General features: G+C 39.4%; 1 protein-coding gene across 7 annotated transcripts in view; it reads right to left on the bottom strand.

The window, feature by feature from the left end:
• Positions 1 to 414: 414 nt before the first annotated feature.
• col11a1a (collagen, type XI, alpha 1a) overlaps positions 415 to 12,482 on the bottom strand; it is an 85,494-nt gene continuing 73,426 nt past the window's right edge. For all 7 annotated transcript variants that reach the window (XM_038725026.1, XM_038725001.1, XM_038725043.1 and 4 more), the window contains 13 exons: positions 11,183 to 11,236; positions 9,631 to 9,738; positions 9,247 to 9,300; positions 8,736 to 8,789; positions 7,776 to 7,883; positions 6,698 to 6,751; positions 6,572 to 6,607; positions 6,426 to 6,479; positions 6,066 to 6,309; positions 5,229 to 5,341; positions 4,700 to 4,768; positions 2,580 to 2,813; positions 415 to 1,927 (listed from right to left, as the gene is read on the bottom strand). In XM_038725026.1, coding sequence (XP_038580954.1) covers positions 1,781 to 1,927; positions 2,580 to 2,813; positions 4,700 to 4,768; positions 5,229 to 5,341; positions 6,066 to 6,309; positions 6,426 to 6,479; positions 6,572 to 6,607; positions 6,698 to 6,751; positions 7,776 to 7,883; positions 8,736 to 8,789; positions 9,247 to 9,300; positions 9,631 to 9,738; positions 11,183 to 11,236 — 1,329 coding nt within the window. In that variant the 3' untranslated portion in view covers positions 415 to 1,780. The remainder of the gene's footprint in view (positions 1,928 to 2,579; positions 2,814 to 4,699; positions 4,769 to 5,228; positions 5,342 to 6,065; positions 6,310 to 6,425; positions 6,480 to 6,571; positions 6,608 to 6,697; positions 6,752 to 7,775; positions 7,884 to 8,735; positions 8,790 to 9,246; positions 9,301 to 9,630; positions 9,739 to 11,182; positions 11,237 to 12,482) is intronic.

The following is a 12,482-nucleotide window of genomic DNA, read 5'->3' as shown; positions in this document are numbered from 1 at the left end:
AGGATGATGAATAATCCCATATAGCTCTATGGCCCTAACTCAAATTCAGATTTGGTTGAAAGGTTTTTGTCAGACATGCAGCTGTATAACACATATGCTAGGATTAATGTGCAAAAATCAGTCACCACTCTATTATATCCTTTGAGTATAATGAGCCTTGATGTTTCCTCTATCTGTATGAATAAACACTTGGGTTTGTGTGTCTGTTCGTGTGCCTCTTGAATAATCAAACACTTATTTCGCTCAGATACACAGTGAAATATAGTTTAAGTCCATCGCTAATCCTTCTCAGAAGCACATGGGAATGAGCAGCAAATATAGGAACATTTAAATAAGCAGCAATTCTCTTCCTATGACAAACAAAAGCAGACATTTTATTCACGTTTCCATTCACGTACTCAGAATGAAGGGAAGTTATTGTAAGATGGTACTTTATTGGTTTCAAGAGAGATGGAATTGCACCAGCCCAGAGTCTTAGTTGAATTAACATATCCTTGATTTGAAGCATTTGACATTGGCATTTGTACAGTAGGTAGATCTACTCCAAAGTCATCTTACACAGACCAAAAACCAAGTTCACTGTTGTTTAGAATCCAGTTTTTAATATTTAAATGAACTATAAAAAGCACATTAAAACACTTTCTCATTTTAGTTACAAAAATGGGTCACCTAAAGGGCTTCTTATTGCATTCACAGAAGGATTTGAACAGTGGATGTCTAACAGTTAATGTATTCTCTCTTAAAAAAATCCCCACCCAAAATATATAAACTTAATTGCTTAACCAAGGTATATACAGGGCATAACATCCTTGCATCTTACAGGTTATCAAGAAAGTTTGAGGTATACAACCAAAATAAAAAGCCTGTCAGAAAACAAAACAGAAAAACAACAAATAGAATTAAATAAAGGAAAAATGAATGCCATGATTGCTTCCTACTAGCACAGGATCACAACATTAGTGGGAGATGTTGCTGTATACGTGCTGGTGTGATACTTCCAGTTGTTTCACCTCTGGTCACAAGGGCAAAACAGCAAATAACCTCAAGCTTTGGACTGTCAATATATACAAAGGGCATACAGTCTAATTTAGCAATAGAGAATTGTTTGAATGCTCACTTTATTTGCTTTATGACAGGTACACAGTATGTGTTCAACAAAAATAATACCAGAATTATAAATTTATTTGATTGGATGATGTTTGTTGTGTTTAACTTACACTGTTTATCTTTGAACCAACATTGAAATTAAAGAGCCAGAAGCAGAATCTGATACACATGCAAGTTTTGAAAGTGGATTCAGAAATAACAGTATTGTACAAAATAATAATTACAGTATTTTTATAATTATCAAAATACACCTTCTTTCTTAGCACCTCTTTATACTTTTTGTGTTTTTTGAACAAGCACCATTGTAGTCGTTTTCATACAGCACCTGGAGAATCCAGAGAGGAGGTCTGTGTCCCCTCATGTCGCCTGACCCCCTCTCTTGGTTACCTCCGATTCACCCTCCTCTGCCACGCGTTCAAATGTCCTTCACCTTTGCTCCATAACGTGGTTAAGTCATGTGGTTCGAGCCCTACAAGGGCAACAAGTATTTTCCTGGGTTACATGTACATACATGGAAAGACATGTTTGCTACACCATCTCTTATTCAAAACTTGCATGTGGCATAGAAAAGGGTGGGGGGCTAGAAATGGGGTTTGGTGGTACCCAAAACGTCTCAACTTGACTTTCTTTGCTGGCCCCATCAAGTCCTTTTTTTTTTTCTTTTCATTTTTATTTAGCCAAGGAAGCAGACGGGCCCAACTTCAAACCCAAACTTCTGGTTAGGGTCCCCAAAGTCAGTCAACATGACATCGATGATTGGAACCTGATCGATTTTGGGAGTATTAATCTCCATCACAGTCTTTCCATAGCCCTTCCTCGTCTGCAACAACAAAGACACGAACACAGAGATACAGAGGAACCAATTAGACAAGCAAACCACAGAAAAATACACAAATTTTGTCACGTTTCTAACTGCATAAAACCTTTTACTGCGTGTTCATGCTTATCATTACAGTATGTCAGTCGATTGATTTCCTTTAGACCAGAGCTATTGGGAAAGTGTGTCTGAGAAGACTTGGGCTTTTCACATTCATCAGCTACAATCGCAGCTTTGCACTGTTCCTTGTTTCACTACTAATGTGATTTCATTTCAGGAGTAATAGTTCTGTTCAGCAAGTGCCAAATAGATGAGATCCTGATTACAACCATTCAAAGCTAGACAGTTTTATTGGAACCACCGCAGGAGTAAATATGTCAAGAATCACGCTTGATTTTTGCTGGGTAGTAGCCTCTTATAAAGTTTTTTTTTTCTGAATACTGAATACTGAATAGCACTAGCTAGGTTAACTCATCCAAGAAATCAAACTTAAATGACAAAGAGCCAAAATCAAAGCAACAAAATGTGAACACTGTAATTTGCCTTTTGAATCTCTTGGATTACTAAAACATCCATTTTGAGTTGTGCCAGTGCCAGACTGAACTCATCCACTCCCTGCTCATTCAGACAAACAGTATCTATGGACAGGGCTTACCGCACATCCGTCTGAGAGGGCCTTGAAGTAAGGGTTATTGTCATAGGACATCTCCTCATCGTTGGCGCCCATGAAGCGCAGCGACTTGTCGTAGCTGTCGCTGGTAGCGTCGTACCACGCTACAGACTGGTGACAGCTGTAGGTGAAGTTTTGCCTGGCCGAGGCTGTCAGTAGTCTGAGGAAGGTCATTTGTACCATGTTTATTGAGTTTCCATCTGCGTCAACGTAGAAAAACTGGTGGTAGGCAAACAGAGAAACACAGGTTAACGGTAAGAAGCAAACATGAGCCTACATTTTCACGCAACAGTTGGATTTATGTATTAAAAATATGTATATGATTTTTTATTTGTAAAAAAAATAAATATAATAAAAGAAAAACGAATGCATAATAATAAAGCAATTAGGATACAACAACAATAAAAGAAAATGGTAAAAAACTATACAATAATCCACATTGCTACTGGGAAATACCCAGATCTTGTTTAACATGTTTTCATGAATAGACAAAGATGATGTTTAATCTCCAATAGTCAGCTTTGTATCACCATGAACATTAGCCTGAATATAAAGCAAGATGAAGGTACTGACACTGCCTGGTAGAGTATATGTGAATAAATGAACAAGTGCAAAATTAATTCAGAAATGTTTTGGGGGCCTGGGCAAATTGAAATAGAATTTTTAAAATAAGATTAAGTCTGTAGTTTATTAATGCTGAAGGCACATTTAACACATTTCCTTTATTAGTAATGACTTTATTAAGGTATGAAGAGCATGTACTGGCTCATATAATATAGAGGTCATTTATGAAAGGGGCGATTAGAATATAACAAAGTGGCAGATGTAAAAATACCTGTAGCAATTAAACAGAGGTTTTCCAATTGATACGGCAAACCATCTAATTCACGAAACAGCTTTTGCAAGGCATGTGGCTAATAGTTGCATGATAACATTAACACCACTTGCTTTGTCACTATTACTTTTAACACACTACTGAATGGAGCAACAGTGTTTTTCATCCAAGTCACCTGCTGAGGAGTTCAAATATGGTCACTAGAAGACATGTTACATCACCTAACAGCCCTCTGTAAAACAAAGTCATGTTGGCTCAATCAGGCCAGACTGACTTCTGCTCGCATGCATTCAAGTCTCCCGTCAACATCCCCAACCCAGAAGAACACTATTTCACAGCCAGCCAGGGGAGACACAGCTACGCAAGGATTTCTAGTTTTTAACCATCAATTGGTCTTACAGTACTTACATTAATTACTGTGTTAAATTTGGCGTCATTAGGTTAACTAGCATAGTTTATGGTAGTTTAATAGCACATGCATGCATGACAAATTTAACAATATATAGAGTCTCGATTTAATAAATGTCCTTCCGGCTCTTTGACAAAGCTTCGAAACAATAGGTCTTCAGAAGGCACACGACCCTGACTGGAACATTAACTTTGTGTGAACTTAGTCTGAACATGTGCATTCAAAGAGCCCTCAGGAGATGTACTGTACTTCTAATCCCAAAAAGCAGTATAAGGTTCCACCACAGTCTTTATCTGTGGAAATCCATCAGCATGATACCAGTTTGATGGAGCAGGATAAACTTGTTTCTTTCATTTATGACTACAAGAAATGGCAGCTGATGTTTTCTGAGACGATGTTTAACTATTCAAGGGCAGAGTGGGGACTCTGGAATGCAAAAAAGTCTGAGGCATTCTGCTTGAATCCTCTGTAATGTTTTATTGATGCCCTGTCCTTCATATGGAACAGTCTAAGAATTTAAATTTTCTGAAAATATCAGAAAATGAGGCACTATTTCAAAAGGATATAGATTATTTTAACTTAAAGCCAGTCTTGTTCATGATGAAAGCATATCCCTTGCACTTGCACAAATCTGCTCCGGCTTTGCCTAAAATATGAACGCACTAAAACCATTAGGTAGTTTGGGATTTCTTTATGGGGAGGAACTTTAGGTCAATGCCTCGCAATTTCATGGGTGGTGTTGCTATTTGAGTCTATTAGCAGCTGCTTGCCATTTTTAGTCTGTGCACAGGTACATGGTAGGAGAACGCAGGAAAATAGGATAGATGGAGCAATCCATTTAGCATAGCACTATGGACTTACCATTTTACCACGCTTAAAGTTACTGAACCATGACCCAGGGAGTTCTTTAGGCCATGAAGATATTTTGACCTGTGGAAAACAAAACCAGATGGAGCATATTAATACATTTTCATGGGCATTATATTTTGTTTTGAATGATGCAGAGAACAAGAAAAATGCTTGTTGTATAAAGCACAGCCTCAAGGGCAGCATCAAAGTTAGTTATCATCTGGGAGCAGGAGATAAACCTGTTTGTTATTTTAATATCTCTGAAATATAGTTTTCATAAACTTCATAGAGTAACATCATTCATTAGTATTTGCCTTTTGGTGGTTTTTGTGTTGTTTGCACAAAAGTGAATATCAAGTCTGTACAAGCGTAGCCCTGAAGCAAATCAAATGTCTTCCTTTAACAACTTCAGCCTAGCGTTGTGCTATTTGTCGATGTGTTGGTTTAACATGATGGCTTAATATTTGATGAGAAATGATGGATAGGCAGATTAGAAATGGGCAGTTATGAATCTTGTGGGTACAGAGCCAAAGTCACTTACTCCATTAGACTTCTTATCTGGATAGATGCAGGTTTCGCCCCCAGCAGTGAAGTTACAGTAGACTTTGAAGGAATCCCCCGAGCAGCCTTGATTGGGATCAATCCAGTATTCGCCTAAGGAGAACCATGCACACTCAAACATCCTGTTCTACTAATGTCCACAGAAAAAGGCTTGAAACTATTTTTTCTCCAAATGTTTTGCTAAATTAAATGTGCTAGATTCCTTGGTCCTATGTGAAATGCTTTAAAGCAATTTACTGCTCACTTTCATAGCTTATACACTGCTAGATAAAATCTTATTGTTATGCCTGAAGCAAGGTATAATTTCTGTGCAACCGTTTTGACAAAATGTTTCCCTCACCAGAAGTAAGATGAGTAATAAAAAAACTAAACCAATCATACTGCTGTAAATGACAACTCACTTATTGCTCCACTTTGCACGTTGATAACCCTTTATGTTACTGAGGAGGGCCCTGAAATCTTGTAAAATTCCTTAATGAAACTGCAGTAGGCACATATTTACCAAAACATACCAAAGAAAAAAAAAGGATAATGTTCCAACACTGATGAGCAATTTCCTCTAGGCAGCGTTCTCAATCATTATTTTCAACAAAAATGTTTTCAGTGTCAGTTTGTCAGAAAAACAGGTGTCTTGACCAACAACAAAATTTGAGAAAATGGGGACAATCTGCAGTGTCTCATTTGCATAGGGTAGACACGTCACCGCTGCAGCCTTACTTTGTGATTTACACCAATAAGAGGGGTGTGTTTTTATATAAAATCTCCTTCAGCATTTCTTTACTTTTACGTTAAACACTTGTGCTTTTATTCAGCTTACCGTCAAAGAACTCTGGGTGGCAGAGCTGCAGATCTTTGCATGTTCTGGCGGGGTTGTTTTGTGTGCCCATGGGGTACTTCATGCGTTCGATGTCCTGTTTGAGGTTGTTGAGTGAGCCAAAGATGTCCTCCATGCCCTCGCCGTAGTCCATGGTATTGGCTGCGTCTGACTGCATGTCACTGGAACGCTTGGTCTTCTTGGGTGAGTGGATGGGCAGGGGCTGGACAACTTCACCTGGTGGGCCCTGTAGGGTGTAGTGAGGAAAAGAAGACCGAGCTTAGATTTTGTACAATGCCACAGTATTTTGACAGTTTTAACTTAATGGTATAACAGGCAACAGTAGTGGTCTTAAATACTCACAGGAGGACCAGGAGGACCGATAACACCAGTGTCTCCTTTTGCACCAGCAGGACCCTGGGAAAAACATGAATACAAATATGTTATTCGAGATAAATCTAAGATTCACACAGTGACAATATGCTTTTAAAAACACTGATAGTACTCACAGTTGAACCCTTGGCTCCCTTGGGACCTTGAGGACCCTGCATGAGACATAAGCACAGCAATTTGGCAAAGTCATTCTATCATCAGGGCAGAATCTAAATGAATGACTGGATCAGTAAAGGACTTACAGGCAGACCAGGGGGACCTGGGGGACCGAGAGGACCGGCAGCTCCGCCAATACCCTGTGATAAGATGAGATGAAAGCATAAGTCAGATATATATTAAAGAATCATTGGACAAAAGACGAAAGTATTATTGTGAGGCTTGAATAATGAGTGGAATGAAAAAGCTAGAATATAATGGCACAGGACCAGAGACATGGAAGGAATACTTAGTTTACAAGCTGAACAGATGCATGATGGTAGGAAGCTGTCACATGGAATTATAGAGTTGTTTTATTAACTGAGAAAGAGATGTCTTTATTTCATCAAGAGAAGACCAATCACTGCACTTGTGGGATGCCATTTATTTGAACCCTGCAATTCACAATAATAGCTAAATTTTGTGAGGAAATAAAGCCAAACAATATAAAGCCTATTGCCAAAATAAAAATAGAAGGGGTAAACAGAGTGAAAACTTTTTGAAACCCTTGTGCTCTGACACAAGGGGACATTACGATTTCATTAGGCTTAATCTCTGGATAGTTAATCTAACCCATCACCTTAAATCACTAAGCCGGGGCAGGCAGACGGCCACAGCAGGACAGAATAGCACATTCAGTCATGCTACACTGTTTATTTAAAAATGGATGAAGGCTGTCATCAGTTCTTTATCGAGACCAAGCTTTAACCTTCTTTCAGTCCTGCTTCCTGTTTAAGTGGATGGCTCAGTGGTTGACAAAAAATGTTTTCATTTTAATGGTGTTTAATGGTGTGGTTTACAGTATTCATCAGATCCACAGAAACTGACCACAATGGAGTGGTTAAAAGAAAATCTGTTCGCAGTACTCAGTTCGCAGCATGAAGAATTACAAGACTCTCCATAAACAGTGAAGGCGAGACCAAAAAGAGAATTCAAAACATTTAACAACATGCCCCATCACCATGTGAAAAGTAATCACATCTGCTCAGTATCAGTGCAGTGCCTTTTTGGGTTTTAGTCAACAGCAAGTGACTGTGGCAACACCTGTGTGTCACAGTGTAATGGCAAAGGGGCTAAAAAATGGCCAAGAGGACCAACATGGAAAAGGAGTCATCAATTACTTACACCGTCGCCCTTGCTACCAGGAGACCCTTGGGGCCCGGGCAAACCTCGGTCTCCCTTCTCTCCTTGCTCACCGGGGGGTCCGATCAGGCCAATCAAACCTGGGTGACCCTGCAGGACGAAAACAAATGTGCACACACAAAGAACAGTCAAAGATGAAAGCAGTGTCCCTTTGTGTACTCAAACTTTAAAGGTTTTGTATGCATGTTTGACAAGGGCAAAAACTCTAGCAGCTTTGCAATGCACATGGGCGGCTATGAGGAGTGAAATTTCATTACAGTACAAATCCTCAGGCATTATAATTTAAATGTCTCTGCAATAGACAAAAAAATCCCCCAAAACAAAATAAAAATCAAAGTGTGTTTTCTATCTTATGAGGTAACCAAGGCCAACTGATGACTTATATGAAGTAGACAAGCTCTAATCGGACCCAATGATTTGACGGCGTTAAAACCGCACACCATGCAACACGCTGCCTCTATTGTGTGCTTTTAAACTGTTCTTTCTCAAGCCATCATGTCAGTGTGTGGGCGGCAATTTAGATAGAGTAATGTGTGCTGTCTGAATTTCCTTTGCAGTTATATTTCACCGGCAGATTTGACAGTGGCAGCAAAGAAAAAAAAAAAGCAAGATTATTCTGATTAGAGTGATACATCACATTCAGCCGTATATTCAATCCTGCATGAGTTTTTCTCTCACAGCTGCAATGGCAAAACTAATTTAGTTTCCTAAATGTTAATCTAAGCCCACATTGGTATTAACACCGCTTTGTGTGTTTTAAATGATGTGTTGCATTTGATCAGTTGCAAAGTTGTGGGTGTGCAAGTGATGAGGAGTCGTGACTGAAGTCTGAACCTAGATCACCGTCCTAAGGTCCCTTTAACTGTTTTTCTTCCAGCCTATCTGGAACCTGGGAAATGAAACCAGCGTGGAGTCAAACACAAGAAAAAGGGTGACACTCACCTTTTCGCCTTTAGAACCAGGGTCACCTTTCAGACCGGGAAGACCAGGAGGACCCTAAACAACAAAAGCAGAAGTAACAAATCAATTTCGCAGAGAAAAGACAAAAAGATAATCGGAAAAGGAAAACTAGTGAGGCAGAAACCAGGGAGCAGAAAATAAGGCAATAAAGAATACAAAAACGTGAAAGAAACAAAAGACAAAAGAGGAGGCAGGAAAAGCATCATTATACAGAGAGAAAAAGCTGTCGAACAGATGAACACCATCCATGCATTACAGAGGTGACTTATGGGGACAGTTAAAATTTTAGGGAAATATGTAAATCCGGAGACAGGTGAGATGTTTAACAGCAACTTAATCTGTGTATGTTTAATACAGTGAGACTGTAGCTTTGGATATGTTTTAACCTGACTGGAGGCGAGGGGAAACTTTTAGTCAAACTCTGCAAAAGTGAAAAACACCTCCAACTCTAGCTAGATAGATAAATAGTGAAGGAGATATTGTGCATACTAACCATGGGACCAGGTGGACCATCTTGTCCTGGGGAGCCGGGCAGTCCTTGTTCACCCTGTGAAAAAACCATTCAATTGTAGTGAGCATTATAGCCTGCTGTATTTTCTCTGGCCTGCCATTGATTTTCTGTGCTCAGCCCAATGATTAATAGCCCAAACAGGGAAGAAAATGTGCTGGAATAAACAAGTGAAACTGAAGTATAAGCCAAATGGGTGTATTGATTATTCCATGAAGTCTATCATCATGCCTTAGCAGTACTTTTTTATGTGTGTACACTGTGGGTGTGTGTCTGTGTTTGAGTATGCATTTGAGTTTGCTTGCGAGTAGAGCTGAATGTATATGAAGTGTATCACAGGGAAAGATCATTGTTTTAGCTCAGACTTACAACGGGGCCAGGGATTCCACGCAGACCCTCTGGGCCGGGCTTTCCTGATGGTCCCTGGGGTCCAACCGGTCCTGTTTTACCCGCTGGACCCTCGGCACCTGCCTCCCCCTAAAATATAACACAATTTAGGGATTCAAGCCTTCTGTACATGGCTGAAAGTAGGGTTCACCCGATGTATAAGTGTTTTGGATTACAGATGCTGATATTTTACTGATATTTTTAGAACCAAATTCATGTCAAAAACGCATTCAGTTTTTCTTCCATGATGGCAGGAAAAGAAATTCAGAACAAACCATCAGTCAAATAAACTAAATTAAATAAAAAACTAGTTTAGATCTATGTTGTGCACACTGCTTTAGGTAACTGCATATCTGGTTCTTTATAAAAATCTAAATAATTTGTAATGTTTGTTAAGGGTATAGAACAAAAAATTCTACATGTGCAACAAATGTCTAAAATCTGCAGCAACACTTGATACCTTGTTGTCAGGTTTTCTTTGGAGCCTCTCTGTATCTCACAGAGAGTATTTTCATCAGAATTCAGCTGCAGGCTGCTTTTAGCTTTAAATTATGCTGAGACAGTATGCAGTGTGTAGGCTGGATAAATGGGGACACGTAAACAAGAGTCGGAGTTATCAAATGAGCCAAAGGGTTCCTGTTCCTCCAAATGAGGTGCAGAAGCAATATATTGTCCTACATCCTGCATCCAGAAAATGTGCATGGCCTCAAGATCAAAGTGTGCCACAGCTGTCCACCTGTAATCTGAAATACATCAATATGCACAGAGACCAGACAGATGGACTCATGGAAATAAGATTTCAAGTTTTTGCTTTAAGCTATTTACAGATTACAGGCTTATAGCAAAGGGGTCTGAACTACTTTACTGAATTTATAACCATTTATTTTGGAATTTAAACACAATCAAGGCCGACATCCCCTTTGAAGAACATGATAAAAAATATAATGTGCTTCATTAAAGGTGATCATCATTCAAATATTTAAAAAGAAAAAGCATTATATATCGACAGTTCATAATACTAATGGGATAAAACATGTTATAGTGTACTGGAAATTAATGTTTTGCATCCATACTTATGTAACCAGAGGATTAGCTGAGAAGAAGAGTTATCTTTATATAGTAAATTTGATTTATATTAAGCATGCACCAGCTGATGTTAATTGATTCTCACTTAGATAGTGATAAAACTATGAGACTGGTGTTGAAAAATTCTCAGAGACATCACAGAGAACTTCATTGGGCCCTGATTCACACTAAAAGAGAAAAGCATGATAACCAAAAACCTGGGGGCCAGACATAAAAAGCATTTACTCCTTTGCCAGTCTTGAAATTAAGCCACAGCACAATGCAAGAAACACGTGGATCTAAGTTTTACTCAAATAGGTTGCGTCCATAAATTTCCATCTAATCCATAGTGGAAATGACTTCTGTGTTTTTGTGCTTTCACTTCAAGAATAGGAACAATGTGGTTACAGTGAGTGGGTGTTGGTGCAGGAACGGCTCTACTGTGTAAAGCATGAATTGATTTTGTTACCTTAGCGCCCTTCTCTCCTTGTCTGCCCTCTGCACCAGCAGCCCCCGGAGGTCCCTGCGGAGGATGACAGGACACTGATTTAGCATTTCAGCACAACATCAACACACACTGTACAACAGGACTGTACAAATGAGCGTTGAATGTTCATCATTGACCGTTCACATTATTTCATAAGCCAAGCAAAAATGACAATCAAATGCCTACAGACAGATACACAATCAGCTGTGTATCTGTCTGTATGTTGCATCATGTGTGCTTAAACAACAAGGAATGATCATCACCACCAGAGACTCTGTCAGGTTATCGCTTGACATTTCAGTTTACTTTTATTAGATTTCATATTGAACAAATGTCCTGCCTGATAAATCCTTAGTGGATCTTCAAACCAGGATGATAATCCAATGCCCTTGAATGTGCACTACTTCCCTTATGTCAGGATCTATTGGAGTGACTTGGACGTGCCTTTGTCTGCCCAGGAAAACATACAATCATGGAGCCATGTACGGATGCACACAGAAAACACACACAGCCTTCTTCAGTCATGGTAAAGGTTGGCAGGTTGCCTTTTCTTTCAGGTCAGGATCTCTCAGGCCCACAGCGATTTCTTTCAACTCCACCTCCAGTCGTCCCTCTTCAAAAAACACTCTCCATCCAAATTCCACTCTCATCTAGCCGACTGAAGCCTGAGTGCTATTGACTGAGAGCCTAGAATGTGAGCTTGCCTCCTGTCTTGGAGCTTTCATCTTCTCACGATGTGTACCTCTTACTGATGGCAAAGAGGCAGGCTCTTGATCAGCACAGAGAGCCATTTCAATTGTAGCACGATATACATAGCGGCTAGAGTCAATATGTAGGTGTGCTGTTCTAGGCAAGGTTGCCAGAGCACCTTCTTGTTGGCTCTGCAGCATCAGAATGAAACATTGTTACTGTTCTTAATGGAATAAAATTGCTACCAGTTACCGAGACAGGAGAAAAGGGCAAAGAAATTAAGCAGTGACCTGAACCCAAATGAGATTAAATGAAGTAAAAAAAAAAAAAAAAGAATTAAAGCCATTTTTCTTTCTTCAAGAAGCAAAGGTGAATACATTTCCAGTATTAAGGCATCTGCAAAACACATGAAACTAAATTTGCTTCAATGCTAAACTGACTTATTTAGAATCAAAGGCCATGCAAGAGAGAGATTTAAGGATTGTTGAAATTTTCTACTGGCCAAATGCTGAGGAGACACAAAAAGGACCAACATATCCTAAACAACTCTTGCTGTGGAATTAGGTATTCACAGGGGCAACCTGTCGGGGAG

Source organism: Micropterus salmoides, unplaced genomic scaffold, assembly GCF_014851395.1.
Source record: "Micropterus salmoides isolate LMB-PRFRI ecotype aquatic unplaced genomic scaffold, ASM1485139v1 Ms_hic_scaffold_1, whole genome shotgun sequence".
Classification (NCBI taxonomy): Eukaryota; Metazoa; Chordata; class Actinopteri; order Centrarchiformes; family Centrarchidae; genus Micropterus; species Micropterus salmoides.
Note: the sequence above shows the minus strand (reverse complement) of the source record. Positions and strands in the feature narration are given on the sequence as shown.